General features: G+C 36.5%; 1 protein-coding gene across 17 annotated transcripts in view; it reads right to left on the reverse strand.

Annotated features, from left to right (window-relative positions):
- The window catches only part of ATP2B1 (ATPase plasma membrane Ca2+ transporting 1), a 95852-nt gene that overhangs the window by 16385 nt on the left and 61328 nt on the right, over positions 1 to 18139 (reverse strand). For all 17 annotated transcript variants that reach the window (XM_072923188.1, XM_072923192.1, XM_072923184.1 and 14 more), the window contains exons 2-11: positions 16252 to 16663; positions 11270 to 11467; positions 10197 to 10451; positions 9991 to 10116; positions 9469 to 9612; positions 6587 to 6625; positions 6086 to 6247; positions 4529 to 4743; positions 3073 to 3315; positions 486 to 727 (exon numbers count right to left, since the gene is read on the reverse strand). In XM_072923188.1, coding sequence (XP_072779289.1) covers positions 486 to 727; positions 3073 to 3315; positions 4529 to 4743; positions 6086 to 6247; positions 6587 to 6625; positions 9469 to 9612; positions 9991 to 10116; positions 10197 to 10451; positions 11270 to 11467; positions 16252 to 16456 — 1829 coding nt within the window. In that variant the 5' untranslated portion in view covers positions 16457 to 16663. The remainder of the gene's footprint in view (positions 1 to 485; positions 728 to 3072; positions 3316 to 4528; positions 4744 to 6085; positions 6248 to 6586; positions 6626 to 9468; positions 9613 to 9990; positions 10117 to 10196; positions 10452 to 11269; positions 11468 to 16251; positions 16664 to 18139) is intronic.

The raw sequence follows: 18139 nt of genomic DNA on the forward strand, positions 1-18139 counted from the left end.
AGTTCAACCTCCTGTTAAAATTATCAACTTCAACTGAAAGTTGCAAAGTCTAAGCAGTAATATGCTAAAAGTAATCACTTTTCAAAGGTACAAGCCCTTCCTGGAATTTAGGCATATCAACTGATATGGGACTTTACTATAAGGTAGGTGAGCATTTTAATCAATCACACCTAAAAGTAAAATAGCTTAACTAAAACATAAGACCATCTCTTTTTTTTTTTTGTTTTGTTTTGAGGTAGGGCTGGGGTGTTTGAAGTAAAAGAACTAAAGTGCTAATGGCCCATCTTACTGTAGAAAGTCAAACACCTTAAGGAGACAAGCTGTGAAGCTGCAGACACAAGGATAGGACTGCTGCACTTAACCGTGATTAGAGAAACAAGTATTTCACAGACTATGTCACAATGTTGTTTAGCATGTTAGTCTCTCCACCTATCACAACATTTAGTGAAAGTTAAGTGCTGAATCACAGTAATAGTTGTTCTTACTTTTTAAGAACTATCTCAGAGGCACCTTTACTGAATATCCGGAAACTGCCATCAGAGTTTTTCAACACAGTACTCATCGATTTTCTAACAGAGTTGAAGGTGTACACTTTGTACAAATCCTCTTCTGGTATCTCATTTCTTACGTCCTGATAATCACGTTTTAAATCCAAGAGCAATCCCAGCAAGGCACATTCAGTTTTATTTCCAACATGACGTGGTAGGCCACCTTCTTTTTCAGGAGGCTGCAAGAAGAACAGGAACCACTACTGATTAGGTTGACATAAACCACTGAAGCACAGCACTTAGAAAACAAGGAAGGACAAACTTAGTTCTGGGATGGGGAAGCTTTCTTTTTCAGTAATTACTCAATAAATTCCTATGAGTCATAATCCAAAGTCATACTGCTGCTTTTTAAAAGTTAATTCTGTACCTATTTAGGATCTTTCAATCCTTCAGAAATCACCCATTAAGTTTGTATCAGTCTCAACATGACCTTTATAAAAGACATTTTCCGTTACTTTAAATATTTATCTGATCAATTGAGTGTAGACCCTGAACAATTGTTTTGGATTTTAAAAGTGTAGATAAGTTCACATATACTAACTTCAGCAAGATAAATGGCATTATTTCTGCTGAAGTAAAGTATTCTCTCCTGTAATAATTTCTCAATGACTTAGACTATGACCACATCACCTGTTAGCCTTCTTCTGAACAAACTAAGTCTTTAAGCTTCTTAAGTCTCACTACAAGTTCTGTTTTCCAGGCCATGGCCTATTTAACTGGAAAGAGTTCAGAAACAAGTTTCCAATCCTTTAATACCAGAAAAAGTTTCTTATCTCAACAATGTGGGATATGCACATATTAATCCTATAAGGAGTATTTTTCTTAAAATATTTTAGCTTCTATACATGTAACACTGCAGTGTTTTATGCAGCAAAATAGGGAGAAGCACTTAATCTGACATGTCTCAGGTGGCTAGAACTGAACTATATTAATCATAAGTCGTTGTTTAGGAGCTGCAAGATTTTGAATTTGGCTGTACTGAATACTCACACTTTGAAAACATTCACTTTAATGTGCACTTTAAGACATCCAGTTCTGGGTGCCCCAGTATGAGAGATATCAACATCCACGTGTAAGTGCATCCATGGCACACAAAAATAACAAGCACACTCAAGTACCTGACATATGAGGATGAGCTGAAAGGGCTGGGACTGTTCAGTCGAGAGAAGAAGACACTCTGGGAGAGAAACTTTTTGGTCTGTATTGAATGCCTGAATAAGGCAGGTGGTTGGAACAATGGTAAGGACTGTCTAGCCAGACCTTCCTACTGGTACCCAGTGAGAGGACAACAGGCAATGGATACAAACTGAAGATTTTGAAACTCCATTTTAAGATAAGGAAACATCTTTTACTCTTAGGGTGATACAATACATCATCAGGCTGCCCAAAAGGTTGCAAAGTCTCCATCCTCTGAGATTCTTAAATCCTGAGTGAGTGTCCTGAGCAATGCGCTCTGGCTGACTCCACTTTGATCAGGAGTGGATCAGAGGTTCTCTCAAGAGGTCCCTTTCAGCCCTCTGATTCTGTAAAGCAGCCTAACTCTACTGCAGTGGATGTAATTCAGTTAAAATTGTAGTAATAAGGGTCAGCTTACATACAGCTATTTTGTTCTTGATTTAGAAAGAGCTTTAGAAAACAGACTGTGAAACTCTTGCTGTAACTTATTGTAGAATTTCCATCTTGTTTCAGAGAAATCAGTGCTGTCAAACTTTATGTGCTGCCTCAAGTACTGCTATTGTGGAAAGTCTTGCAGATGTACCATTTTTATTGGCTGATAAGTAGCTTTTGAACTGAGTTTTCACTGTTATTTGTGTACAAAGCATCCATAGTGGAGACTTCTACAAAATCTTGAAATGCTACATCATTTACTAAATGCTACTTATTTTTATTGCCTGAAGAATGTAAATTAAACAACAAGCTGGAATAACTACAGCAAGGAAGCTATATTTAGCGTTTTGGAAAATAATGCACACAAAATGTTAAAAAATCCATTATTTAAAATGTGTAACAGTCCATTAGTCTTAAATTTAAAAACATTTTGTAAGTTTCAAACAAGATTTTGGCAAATATGTTACAATTCTAAAGTTTACAAACTTACACGGCAGTATCTGGAATAAAAATCCATTAAAATCATTACCGGTAGTTATATTTTTCATTATATTTTATTTAATGCATTATTCTTCAATACTAATTTGAGTTAATTTTAATATTAATTTGAGTAGCACTCAAATCCAGGCAAGACACTCTTCAAGTAGGGTAAACAGCCCCACTTATAAAAACAAAGAACTTTGACCTCGAAAGGAAATTATCTTGAGATTTTATCTTTGAATGATCAGTTCTAACTGAAATAAGTTATTTTTTTCCCATTCAGTTTCAAATGAATGGCTGAGCAATTTACAGCAGGTACAAAATACCTTACCCTGCATTGTGGCACACATTTACACCAAAATTCCCTGTGGCCATCAGACAATTTGCATCTTTTGAGGAAGTTAGTTATCTTGATGGAATGAAAAAATCCACTTACCAGTATTTTGGAAGTGTAAGCACAATTAACAGAAATTCCTGTCACAAGATAAGCCATAGTTTTCTCTGGAATAGCTTCTGGTTCTGGAATTTTTTTATAATGTTTTTCATTGATGTAGGCTTGGACCACTGTCATTCTGTTCATAGTCAATGTTCCCGTTTTATCTGAGCAAATAGCTGTTGCATTGCCCATAGTTTCACATGCATCCAGATGTCTCACCAAGTTATTATCTTTCATCATTTTCTAAGGAAATAAAAGCAGTTAACAGCAATCCATGACCATTACTTTACTTGAGAAATTCTCATTTATGGGATCTAGTCTTACACAGGACTTTCAGAAAACAGTCAATTAAGTCAACTGGCATATTTCAGAGGAAGAACTTGCAGCTGCCACTTTCTGTATAGATTCCTCCAAGTCCATTATGTCACAGTAAACTTCATTTTGAACAAAGTACATAAATACAGTCTTAATCTCCTGTACCTGCATGTCACACCAACTATTGATACTATTCGGACTGTTAGAAGCAAACAATATAACAATATTTAGAAACTGAGAAGCTTATAACAATATTTAGAAATTGAGAAGAGGTAAAGTTTGAGCTTTACCAGATACAATGTTTAAAAAGTGTTTCTGCTTACGAGAAAAGTCTAATGTATCTTATTAGATATATCTGAAGATCAGGTAATACAGATTTCAAAGATCTTAGATTCAGACTTACAATCAAATACAAAGTGGGAACTTAATGTTTCAACTAAAATAGTGAGGGTTACATGAGTAACATAGATTAAGTATCACTTTAAATTCTTTCCTTAACAGACTTGTATAGTATTTTCACCTCTAAGAGGAAGCTGAATTTCAAATTATACAATAAGGTCACTACTAGTAAGTGCTGTAAGTTATGAATTTAGAACAGCCTAAGCACCTATTATCTTAGATTTTAGATAAATAAGCAGTCTCAACATTCTGATGCAGTAAGAAAATTAAGAAAACACAAAGCTTGAGTTAAAAAACATGCTGCTTAGTAAGCAGAAAACAAACTATTCAGTCTTCAAAAAAAACAGTAAATCTGGAAGCTTTCATAGCAGTTGTTTAATGCATCAGCTAGGTACAAGTTCAGATTTACAACAAAGTTTGTTAATTACAAACTGCAAGACATCTGTTTTGCAAGCAGATGCTACAATGCATATGGCATCCTCCATATGCAATACTATATGCAATACTGAACCCATTCATCTTGCACTGGTGGCAACAGGCTGGCAATGCTCACTGCTCTTGTCAGTGTGCATTCATTCAAAGATGAAGAAGAGTAGTGCAGAAGAATTCTTATGCAGTTCAGAAAACAAGAAAAGCCTCTTCCCAGTCTAACATATATATATATGATGCAGCATTTGCATTTAACAGCTGGTGAATATGGTCACCTACCTTAAAAAAATCTATTTGCCCTCTATCTACTTACCTTAACAGAGTAAGCCAGAGATATAGTGACTGCAAGTGGAAGACCTTCTGGTACCGCCACCACCAAGACAGTAACTCCAATAATGAAGAACTTCACAAAATACTGAATATAAATTGGAGTACATTCAGCAAGCCAAGGTCTCTTCTGAACCCAGAAGGTATCAATTACAAAATATAACACAAGGATAATGACTGTGATTGCAGACATCAACAAACCTTGTTAAAAAGAGAATAAACAGTTTTAAGAAAGTATCTCAAATATTCGGCAATCCAGACTGTAGATACATGCAAATACTTCTGCCCTTATTCAAGCTACATTAGAACTAAGGTTTCAAACAGGCAAGTCAAAACATGGAGGCTGTTCTCAGAGGTGTTCCAGCTTCCAATGCAAGTATTTCCTCATGCATTTCGCCTAGAAATTCCTAGAAATCTTTTTTTCTCCAATTTAATTGAAAAGCATGGAGCTAATTAGTAACAGGACAGACCAATATGTAAAGTAAATTGACTAAGCAGAACAAGAAGTGAAAAAATTCAGGAGGCCTTCACTAATTTTATGCTGAGAGTGCTTCAGTGCAGTTTCAAAGCAGGAGGACAGGAAAATCCATGCATGAAGTAGATGAGTATTAAGGCTGTGTGGGGAACTACAATGGGTCAATAATGTACATAAAGGAAAACAACTCTTGGAAGATGTGGAAAAAAAAAATCTTTGACAAGGACAGTAGTTTACAGTACACATATAATGGAATTTTTTAATCTTACTGAAAAATTAATATCACCATACACAATTGCAAAGTGTTACAGCTTAGAGTTTCATTGCTCCATTTCAGGCTGTAACTGTCTAATACTGCAAATGCTGAAGTCAGCCCTTCTTGAGCTGTGGGCTGGGCTACAAGTCTTCTTGAAATTCTTTCCAGCCTGAACCTTTCAAGAATTTTACATGGACCAAAATGAATCCTGAAATATTTGAATTAAACCACTATACAACAGATAATATAGCCTAAATTTTATACTTAACTTCACTGTTGTTTTGGCCTACTCTCAAGCAGCAACAGTCTACCAAATATTTTGACAAGGCAGCTGAATATTAGCTGATAAAAAAGTAGGAAGTCAATAAAAATGTTATGTATCAGCACGGCGTATGTAAAGTGGAAAATTCTAAGCCTCTGAAAGTATAGAGATAATCTCGTTGACTGTACCACATTTTCCAGGCATCACTCAACTTACAGTTCTCTTAGTACATTGCTAAATGCTATATCTATCCTAAAAAGACCTTTTGTAGCGTTTGTTCAATGTTATGAAGCTGGAATTTTCCCTCCTAGAAGCTGGCACTTGAAAGCCTTACTCTATTTAAATTAAGGAAAAATAAAAGCCATCCACATAACATAGTCTGAGAGGCCATCAGCATACTCAGGCACAGCAGCATACTTACATGCATTAGAATTTTGCACTTAAGTAGCCAGCCTTGAGTGGTTTGATTATTTTATCTCCTCACAAACTATGCATGGTCCAACATTTTTAAACATGATATCAGCATAAGGAGAGTACTGAGAGATTGTACCTGCTTTGCCAATCTGAACCGCAAGCTTTGTGAGTTTGCCTTGGAGAACTGACTTTTCCTTCTTTGGCAAGTTTGCTTTTTTCTTGTCTTTCTCATCTCCATCTCCACCATCCTCACTCTTCAGTGGCTGCATTTCCATGGCTGCACCATCCTGAGCTTTAGCTAGAAGTTAGGATAAAAAACATTTAGCCATTGGTGATTTTCCAAATCAAGGACACCTAAAAATCTTAATACACAGCTCCACTAAATATAATAGCACTGAGTACTTTTTTGTATCCAGAGAAGCCATAATATACATGAATGTTTAAATAAATGTATTGCATACAGGTGATAGAATACCAGGTTCAGTGAAGCATTTGTTTTGGGCAGATTTACTTATGCCATCTTAACATAAGCACTTTGGATATAAGCATTCAATAAGCATTTTTATAGGGAAGTCTGTATTCATCTACACTCTTAGAAAACAGATTTGCAAGAAAGAATCAGAAAACCTTCATTTACCTTTGTTACGGTTTTCAACAGCTCCATCTTGCTTTTTACCTGTCAGAGAGGGAAAAAAAGTTGTGTTTTAAGCTGGCTATGCATAATTCATTCTTTTTTTATGTTTTTACATAATAACTACATTACTCTGCTGAAACAGGAAACTGCATTAAAAAAAAAAAGGTAAAACATGTAAGTCAACTCACAGAAACAGCTCATGGCTCTTTTTGGACTTTACTTTTCCAATAGAAGACTGCTGCAGTCTACCATGGTTAAGTTTGCACAAATTACTTATACTGACACTTATGGCTTGTGAGGAAAGCTTCATAAAAGACTCCCTGACATGTTTTTCTAGGAAAGATATTTGTGACAATTAAGTGATTCTGGTGGCCTCCATCTTGCTGTGTTCTTCCAATACTTGCCACCAGTATTTGACTACCTCTGTAAATAAACTGAAGAGTCTCACTTTGAGAATCAGTGCTTTTGTACAACATTGCAGAAGCTACTGTGGTATAAAATATTCATAAATCCATAGCAAAGTTTAGTGGAGGTATGGCACTGGATTACTGGATTGCTATTTACACAAACATAAGCATAAATCTGTAGGCAATATACCATACATCGCTGTGAGAATAGCTGAAGTTCATAATAAAATATCACTCCTACTTGTGTTCAGAAATGGGGCTCAACAAGAGATTATAAAGAAGGACAGTGAAATAAAGTAATTTAAGAAGTGAAATATTAAAGGTTGGAAGACTAGCACATCATGTGTTGTTTTTGGGGGCTTAGAAAGTGACAAACTTTCTTTCTAAGTAGAGGAAGCAAGGGTTATAATTACTGTTTGTGATAACCTAAAATGAAATCATTAAATTGAGAAACTCAGAACAAAACCCAAACATTTTCAGTATTATTGGTAATTCACCAAGTCTTTGGCCTTAGCTTATGCAGACTGAAATTTACAGGAGTGCTAAGGTAGAAGAAAATCAAGTTATCAGGCAGCCTGTCTGGCATGAGATCTAATACCTCCACTACACCATTACTGTAGACACAGCCTGATTTCTAGACATAAGATTTCTCCTAGCGTTCTCACAACAGCTGAACAGAGAAAAAAAAAAAAAAAACAAAAAAAACCAAAAAGGCATATTCACTTTCTCTGGAAGATGCCACCTCAGACTTCTTAAGAACTCATCATTGTTTCCTGATTTTGTATTTGTTCTCCCCTACTTCCCCTCTTTCTCTTTCAAGAGCTAAGTTCTACATTTGAGTTACTTGTAACTCCTTGTACATACATTTGCTTTCACTCTGAACCGTGCCATACACATCCAGCTAAATATAGTCCCTTTAATCTCCTTAACATTCACAGGGAAGTTAATTTAGTTAAACCTGAGTTTTATCAAGGAGAATCTTATTAGGCACCTAACTTAAGGGAAAGAGGAACCTATCTATCTTGGGAGACAAAAAAACCCCACAAGCACTTGTGTCCATGGAGACACCTAAACACTACTTGTCAAAGAGCTTCTGCTTTTAGAATAATAAACACTGGCAGAATATTAATAAAAACTATAATCCACAGCGTATCTCTTGTAGCAACTGGTATTGTTATTTGTTTCATTCTCCTTCCTCTGTAAGGGAAGAGCACAGGATTGCAACTGTTTCGCACTAATGACTGCAAGTGTCGTAGGTCAGCTTTTATTTTTCGCTGTCATGCTGGAGCTTGAAACTAACTTAGAACTTTCAATTCTCTTGTAACAGTTTTTTTTTTTACTTGTAAAGAAACTCACTATTTTTTTTCACGTTTCAAGAAGGGTCAGAATTGTAAAGTATTTGTGGGTTAGGACAAGTCAGTCTCAATTCCTGCACAGAGCACACATTTTAGCAATTGCCTGTTGAGTTTGAAAGACTCTGAGAATATCAAACACATTTCTGTGTGACTTTTCATTGTCTTGTATGCCTCTAGTAAAAAAAATAGTATACTTTGGTTTATAATTTAATTTTTTGTTCTAGTGCCAAGAAGCCCTAGACTTAGCCCCATCCAGAAGACTGCATAATGGTTTAATGAAAAACTTTATCCATGAAGCTCAGTCCTGAACATGCCTTGTGAGCAGTACTATGAAAACATTACTGCGTAACATTTCTAAGCTTTGATTCTCAAGATAAAGGCTAAGGTTAGATAAGTGACCTTATAATAAGGAAGACAGCCCATTTCATTCTTTACAGAAGGGCTCCAAAATATGCTCAGTTACAACCCCCTCATCCTTCCAAAAACTAAGTAACAATTTGCATTGTATATATCGCTGAGCATTCAAAATTTCAGCTCTGAAGAAAAGGAGTGGCAGAAGTGCCACTCAAAATGCCACAGAAAATGTCTGCTCATTTTTTATCAAAATCAGTCATATATGTTTAACTTATCCAGAAGCTCAGCAGTATGAAAGACCTAAGCTTCTCCCCTTCAAGTGTTATAGAAGAACTCCCTACAAAGGGCATTTTGTATCCGTCAAATGCAGAATTAGATACTTATTAGGTTGAACTTCATAATAACTTGTTTTACATAAACAAGTATTTGCTATTAGACATCAATGTACCTTGAAGTTACACAAGATGAGAGTTTAATTATTTATACATACATTATGTACGGCTAGTTAGGGATTGCAAACTTTCCAAACTCTGACTGATCAATGAGATCTGAAGTTTAACTAAATTCCATGTGACAAGAATTAATAGTAGTGGTGCACTCTCAGGTCACTGGACCTAAATTGTTTTTCCTGTGAAACCTACAGAAGGTATGAGTTTTTAAGAAAGCTTTCTGGCTTCGGATGACTGGAACATGTTTTTATCCAGTAATATTCAAAATTTCAGCACCATCCCCACTCCCATACCAAGGTATTTAAGATTTATATGCCTACTTTTCTTTTCCTTCTTTTCTTTTTCCTTCTCCTTCTCCTCTTCATCTCCTCCAGCCCCAAGTAAGGTAAAGATGATTCCAGTCTGAGAGTTCACACCTACAGCAGTGACCACCATTCTTCCAGAGCCTTCCATCACATGTGTACCTGAAAGATTGAACCAGGATTTCCACTGAGGCGTGAGCAGTTATATGGCAGGGCACACAAGTGCTTTGAGGAAATAAGCTTTTAAACTTGACTTTGATGAAACTCTGAGTTGTGTATATGTACCTCTGTGTTCCCCTAAAGCTTTAGCTGCCAAAGTTATCTGGAAAGTAAACCCATAAGCAACTACACAAAATGTTTGTCAGTTTTATATGTCTGACCACTCCAACAAAGTTCTGTACTTTTTGGACTGGTTTGGAATAGTTCTAGGAGTCAACATAGACAAAAAATCAATTTGCTAGTTTTAACCACAAAATTTTAAATAACCAGCTTACTGCAGAAACAAACTATTTTATTCACAAATTGTCAAATGCTACACACCTGACAGCAGCATAGGATCTCTGTCCAGAGATTTCTTGACATGATCAGATTCCCCAGTCAGCGAGCTTTCATCAATTTTGAGGTCATTTCCTTGAATGAGTACACCATCAGCCGGTAAAAGGTCACCTAAAAGAGATTACTAGGTTTGTTGACTGCAATTTCTTTTTTAAAAATAAAAGAAAGTTCAACTTTAAAATTTTGTTTACCATATTTCACTTGTGCAATATCTCCAACAATTATGTCAGCTACTGGTATTTGGATGACTTGGCCACCTCTGATGACTGTGAATTTCTGTTCTTGTTCAATACGGCTCTGCAATCCCCGAAATTGTTTCTCTTTACTCCAGTCATTGAAAGCTGTTACTAATACCACACAAACTACAGATAGGAGGATTGCTGCTCCTTCAATCCAACCTGCTTCAGATTCCTCCTCTTCTTCACCAACATTTACTGATCCACATACTGCAGAAAACAGGTTTTAGATTTAAGAAAGTTCACAAAGGTATTTCAACAATGAAAGTTTTGGCAAACAAAAAACTTAGAGTTGCTAAACATTTTCCATGCTAGTCTGCTCTGCAATTTCACCTTTATTTCCATAAGAGTAACGCACAAAGAAGCTAAAGAACCTGAAAGCTAGAGCAACTTGAGGAAGTTAAACCACGCTGTTATCTGAACACAAGAGAAGTTGATATAGTTTCCCATCCTTATTTTGTTAAATGATGGCATAAGAATATCAGACTGGTAAACAACATTCTGCTTTGTCAACATATACTACTTTACATTTGTCTTAACAAACCAGATATCACTGCAAAAATTCAATTAAATAAAGTCCCAACCCCTTTATTTTCTGTTTAGAAGGATGAAAATAGCTTCATTTCTTAAATTATAAAGTTACCAGTGTCATATCACAAATCAAGGAAACTTTAAGACTTGCTGACTCCCCAGAGAAAGCCCATGACTGCAAATTATAAATTGCTTAAATATTTGAGGCAAACCTAAAAAAAACTCACTTGCAGAGAGACTGGATTTCAAACAGGTCCTTGTTCCTGCTGCTTGTAATTTACCTTTGGTCAGAATAATACCAGATCATGACCAAGGAAATCTCATGTTGCCCTTTTAAGGCAAGCTAGAGTTTTAGTAATGTGCTCTCAATAAGGAACAATAAGCTGCTTTTCCACTGACTTACTGTCTCCCATCAGATTTATAGTATAGGCATGCTGAACCAGGAAAGTCAGTAGTAAAACAATAGTTGATACCTACTTTTCAAGAAGTTTACTTACATGATTCATTTCCTCCTGGAGGCTGGTAAAAAGAAAGGCCCAAGGATACTACGGCTGCAATTTCTAATATAATTAGTGTAACATCCTGTAGTGCTTCCCATACTAACTGAAGAAATGTTTTTGGCTTTTTAGGAGGTATAAAGTTCTTCCCAAAAACTGCTTCTCTCCTTTCTATATCTGCTGGATTTCCACTTAAACCTATTTAACAATAAGACAAAGTTAGTGACACTTACACACATTTCACCCTCACATTAGAAGTGACTGAAGTTTCCCACTCAGGGAATCAAGTCCCACTCCATATTTCAGTAACAAAACCAAAAAAAGCCACATCTCAAACATAACTATGTAAGTAATACCCTTAAATCAGAATCACTATAGAAAGCCAGCTATATTTTACAATTCTCACCTTGCCAAAATAAAGTTGATGGTCTACCTGCTTAATATGTCACTTAATATGACATAGGAACAGAGTAATAATAACACACATACCTTCGTTCAAAGTAAACAAGTTTGCAAGACAAGATCATTAGTAGAGTTACTACTACTGAGACTGAGTAGCACCATAAAGCTTTAGCAAGACCACAGCCCATGAAGGCAGCTCTGGTTCCCAGTGTAGGGATTCTGTATTCAGACACAACATCCTAGGATCCTAAAAGTAATGTAACATTTATAATGAGATGTTTATTATAATTAAAAATGTAACTATTATAATTATTGTATTTCCATCATCATTATTATATAAAATACTATTAAAAGTTGTTGAAGCTCTCTGCAGGCATCATGTGGAAAGCTGCAACCACTTTATGATGCTGCTTCCACCTGGAGTGGTGGTAATTTGCTCTTCTGAAGCTTCACGTTCTATCTCCTCTCACACAGAGAGAGCCAATGTTTAGCACTATGCCGGTTGTGTCACCTCAGTTTTGTACCTATCTTCTTTCTTATATGGCATATGTACGTCCTCCTCTGTCTCAATTCTTGAACTATCCTTAATGGACACTAGCAGACGAGTGAGGGGCCTACATGAAAGGCTACAGCAAGTTTCAAGAGCTTGCCAAGATTTTAAAAGAATAAGAATAAAGGAATACCAAGTATTTTCAGTGCAAAGTCATGCACTCAGTGTCTACTGTAAGCACATCTCCTGGCTACTCCTCTAAAAGTTTCCGGCTGACCAACCCACTATTCAGAATTAAGCTTATTTTTCAAATCAAAATTTCCAAACTTCAAGGCATGTTCAGAGGAAAGGTCTGGATACTTTAATCATATTAACCCCAAGGTTATGATTAGCGCCATCTTAAAGACAATTATTTTCTTATTAGCATTTTTTTTAGTAGCTAACCCAACTGCTTAGTGATAAAAGCATTGCAAACATGCTAGGTAATAAATAAGAACAGTAGCCACTGCAGCTGGCTTTCATAATAAGGGGGGTATTTAACACCTCTAACAGAGAATCATCACACATTTCAAGACAATTTGCAAAGGTTACTGAGCTGCAAAGCTCAATTTTAAATACTAACAACTGCTATGGAATCACTTAACTGAAAACCAAAGTATATGCAGATCTCTTCTAATTAAACATACTCTGTGTATATGACAAATTACATTTATTCTAACAGTCTTCAATTCTCCTTGAATTCATGTCTTTGAAGGTTTAATAGAAAGGAGAAATTATACTCATTATCCATAACCTTACACTTCTTGTAGTTCAAGCTTTAAGGTGCTTACTTTTACTCTCAACTCTAAGAGCACTGCAAGACTATTTTCAAAATCAAACTATACATCACAGTATCTACAGAAACCCAGGACAGCATGGTCATTCCAAAAGGCTGGGCCGTATTCCTATTTTGCAAAAGATACTTCCTCTCTATTCCTTTAATATGGCAGGGTTTGGAAATTTATTTACATAATGTTAGCAACATCACTCTCTTCCTCCCTTTCCAGAGTACCACAGTACCACATGAGAAGTATACAACAAAGGTCTCTGAAAAATGAAAAGTGTTTCCAAATGAAACTATATAGAGTCAAGCTACTATCAGAACCACTTAGTGAAGATTAGTAAATAAGCCTAGCAAAGAAAAACCATTTGTATTTTTAGTATACACTACAATATACCATGCACCATTACTGAACTTGCTACATTTACCAGACAGCTGGCAATTTCACAGTTCACAATCTACAATCCTGAGATCAACACTACTGCCATTAGAGTCTTAATTATGTGCCTTAACTAGGGCAATTTATGTTATTTGGGGTTAAGTTTGAAAAATATTAGCCAAGGTACTAGTTAATGCTTCATATTCAAATTTTATTAGAAATAAATCTGTCCAGAATATTAGACAGACTTTTGCTACTAAAGATACATCAACCATTAATTTTGCACATTTGCATACATGTAAGCAGTAAAGTCTGCTCAGTGTCATTTTTTAAAGTAATACTGGTGAAGGATTGTTCCCATTTCTCATTTCAAATCAGATAAGTTTGATCCAAATTTTGCCTGAAAATAGATGTTGTCGTACACGGTCAACAACTTCACAGCAAGAAATGGAACAAGCTGAACTCATCCACTGTGTACCATATCAGAACTACCTGTACTTTTCCTGTGAAGCCCCCGGTAATTACATAGCGGTAAGTGTCGTGTCATAAAAAAAGTATTTGATTAGGAAAAAGTGTCACAGGGCCTTGCAGGTGCACACACGAGATTTTAGAGAGCTAGTATTAGCCTAATGCATAACAGTTTTCTGTAAGATCTTCCCTAGACTTTTTTCCATTAATATTGTCTCCCTTTCTAAACTTATGGTTAGAATTCGATAAAAGCAGAGACCTACTTCTACCTTTACAAGAGCTCTCCAGTGTACTACCTCCAGAAAGTTTATAGCAGGTTACCTGACAGAAAGGCTGATTCTCTAAAATTTCGTGTTGTGGTTTAGAGTCAAAATGACACCTCTGTTGGACACTCTGTTCTAACTCAATTAACCTTTTCTGAGCCTGCTAACATGTTCATCTGTTGAGTCTTTGGTGTGTATATGAGCTTCTCTCACACTTAAAGGATGGCACCCTTTTATTAAGTCAGTGACTGTATGTAACTGATTGCAGTGTACATCTAAATGTCAAATCCTTTTGAAAGTTAAAGGCCTTGATCACACAGCCCTCAGTACAGCACAATCAATCTGCAGGAAAGGGCATCCAACCCCTGAGTTTTAGTTCACTGACATGTGACATGCTTAGTAACCTGCATGTTTGTTATATTAAGAGACAAAGTGAATCCTGCAGTATACTAAGTATTTGGTGCTTAGTGCATTGTGGCTATGTAAAATTGTATGTCCACCTAGACTGCAGTAATAATGGACCTTTAGCCTTGCAGATCACTGTACAACAGAATTCAACTCTCGTTTCAATTCCCAACTGTAGAAACTTTTCCTTTCACGGAGAAAGAACTGCCTTTCAATACTACGCAACAGGTCAACAGGGTAACAAGAGCCAATTGCTCCTGAGCTGTGTTACACTGCTTATACACTACAGTGCTTCACACACATGCTCTGTACTTTACAACTACCAAGGAATAGAAGTTTGTACTGCTCAAGTTTTACAAACTTCTTCATCCTGAAATTGGTCTACTCCCATTCACTGGTAGTTCAGCCACATCAGCTGGCTACTTTCAGGTAAGAGGAACCCTGTTCATCTAATGATAATTTTAGGAGTTTAGAAATCTGTCTTCAAAAGCGCATCAAGCCAAAACATGCTAAATGCAGATGTACCCAGAGGTACCTTACGGCATTAGTAGGCTGTTCTTGGTCCAAGAAGACAAATCTTTCCATAGCATTTCTGAAGAACAGAAAGCAACGGCTCTCCAGGATTAAGACAGCAGGTACTTTACTGCTACCAACATGACACCACATTGGTTAAAATCTATGTGAGTTCTTCAGTGCAGAGACACTACAATTTGCCAAAATCTTGATTTTGGCAATTCTCAATTGCTCTCAACAGCAGGACTTCACAATAAGTTTCAGTTAATGTTTCTACATATTTTAATTTAAGTACAGATTACTGCTAGTATACTATAGTATGTAGATACAACAGTACCTTATGAAGTATGATTTCAATATTTCACAAATACACTTAATAGTTTTCATTTCCTTTGGAAGAAAGCAGTAAGAAAAAGCCAGGTCTTAAGGAGAACTTCTGGAAGGTTCTCAAGAAGGAAACTTAATAAATTTATTTACTTATTTCATACATTTGTACAGTCTATCTTGGAGTAATAACTCTAGATAGCAAAAGCATGGTGTAGACGCATATTACAGAATGCCACTAAGTCCAACATGGTAAAGACTCCATAAGAGATGCTTACTTCTAGGGAATAAGATTGTATAATCCTCTGCAAACCTTCCACTAAGAGTACACATCAATGCTTCGAGTTATATTGATAGTTATTTTGCATAGCTCAAATTAAATCTACAGAAATACTGCAGATTTAAAAACTAGATCCTGCTATTAAGAATCCAACATAACACAAACAGAAAACATGTAATCAGTTTTAAAAATTGCTGCATTAGCAAATCCAAGAACTAGGTAGCCACACAGAAGCATTAATAAGCCCTGCATTAGAATATTAAAACCCAGTGCTCTACAACAGCATGATCTGAATTGTGAACTGTAGATCATATGAACTATTCAGAAAACTGATGCTTTCACAGTGAGTTGAGCACTGCTATGTTGCATTACTGTTTCATATGTGGATGCCTACGTCAATGAACTTTGTTCCAAGTGCAACTTCATTAATACAACATCTCGCATGCAGCTAGACCAACTGAAAAAAACTCTTGCTTTCTTATTACCATGGCATACTTCTGTCTTAAAGGAACAAGATGCAATATTTTGTATAGTAACTAAAATGCTTTTACAAACTTTGTTCTATTTAAAAAAGCAGGTTTGCTGACTAAGGCTTTTCCTAAATGGAGCTTCCTCAATAAGTGCTAAAATTTACTTACCTTCATTTGGTGAAGTTTTCAATTTTGTACAGATGCCATGTACATCACCATAGCATTCCTGTATTTTATGCAGTGCATCTGCAGCTCGAAGTTCCATAAGAGAACGGAGCTCTGCAAGAGTAACTCCAAAATCTCCATGATTAGCTTCTTTTACAGCATTTTTTACGCTGCTATATGCAACTGAGTTGTTTGCCATGTCACCCATGATGCATGCAGTCTTTAGCGTAGACAGTTTCCAGCAAGGAACAAAATTTCAACTTAAAGTATTTCCAAAAGGAAAATAAATCCTCTGGGTATGAAGACAGTCAGGAGAGCAGACACATCACCCAAGCAAGAGAGCCCGTCTGGAGAGATATCTTTGAGGTTGTCCCATGGTGCGTTCTGTTCCCCAAAGCCAAAAGGCATGTACAGTCTAGGGAGAGAATAAACACACATTCAGTTACATAACAGCTATACTGAAATGCATTGTAAGACAATCTTTACGCTTTGCACTAAGGTTACAGAACAAATTTATTTTTTAATTTCCTATAATATTTTTAATTTGCATTCCGCAGGCAAGAGTGACAAGGAAGAAAATGGATGTTTCCTATCCCAAAACAACCTTGCATTATCGGATTTCCTTAAATCATTAACTTTGTAACAACTGTTGCCTTTAACACTGGCATTTTCCTTCAAATGTTCATCAGCAAGCAGCAACCTTTAAAAATACCTAAAATTAAATCTGTTTCCAGGGAAATGGAAACATCTACAAGTGATGTCACATGGGGAAAGAACATGCTCAAGTTAAAAATCCCCACTTTCCAATGATGCCCTCACCTCAGAGTTTGGAAGAGCAAGCAGTTTTTTGTTCCCATTTGTGCAAAACTCAAGAAAAGACTTAAAGACTAAGCTAGCCCACACATGAAGTACTTTTGTATTCTAAGTAGGATTATATCTTCAGGCAGACCTAGCTCTTAATAAATTTTACATCCATACAGTTTTAGCCCTGCTCCAGCTCACTTCATCACAACTCAAGCCTTGCACAATATCTCCATTAAATTCTTTGAAGAGAGGGGGAAATTGCACAATATCACCTTTCTGCAGAAGGGATGACCAAACTGAGAGCAGTTCTTCCATCTGATGATCTATGTATTGTAGCTGAGAAATTATCATCTAGCCACAGGACTCTGAACTTGCACAGGCATTCTATACATAATCCCTGCTCAGATGACATATCTTGCGCGTACACATGTTGCTACACAAAGGTGCGGTGCACACATAAACTCCTCATGCCTGTGTAAAGATTTGCTGTGTGCCAAAAACAGACTTCTGATCACGTAAATCAGTTTTATTGGCATAATGAAGCGTAATGAGCATATGTAACAACATATTCCCCCACAAAACATGACTGCCAGGCTCAGATGAACAATAACTTGGACACTTCCAGGTCAACAAGACCCTCAGGTGTCATATGCCTAGCAAAGGCAAAAATATGAAGGCAATGCAACAACACACAAAAGATTTCTAAATACTTCCCTGACAGCTTAGAGGACTGTTTGGCTGAACTGTTGAGTCCATGTTGAAGTAAAGGTATAAGCACCCAATTACCAGAAATTTAAAGTCTTGGTTCCAGGAGAGACTCAGATTTCTACTCGGGAAATAATCAGTTGCAGCTATACTAAATCTACCATTTAAAGCACCATGACAGAGTACTTTGCCCTGAACAGCCGCTGACACTGTAAACCCCTGAACTGGTGTCACCTGACCACAAGCGACAGGCCCATCTCTGGCAGAACTACAACGTCTAGAACTGCGACTGCTCTTCTCTTCCTGTCACAGGAGATTCTGAGGAAACCACTGTCCATGGCTGTTTTCCAGAAAGTGACAAAAAGCATAAATCAATCAATAT

This window comes from Taeniopygia guttata, chromosome 1A, assembly GCF_048771995.1.
Source record: "Taeniopygia guttata chromosome 1A, bTaeGut7.mat, whole genome shotgun sequence".
Lineage (NCBI taxonomy): Eukaryota > Metazoa > Chordata > Aves > Passeriformes > Estrildidae > Taeniopygia > Taeniopygia guttata.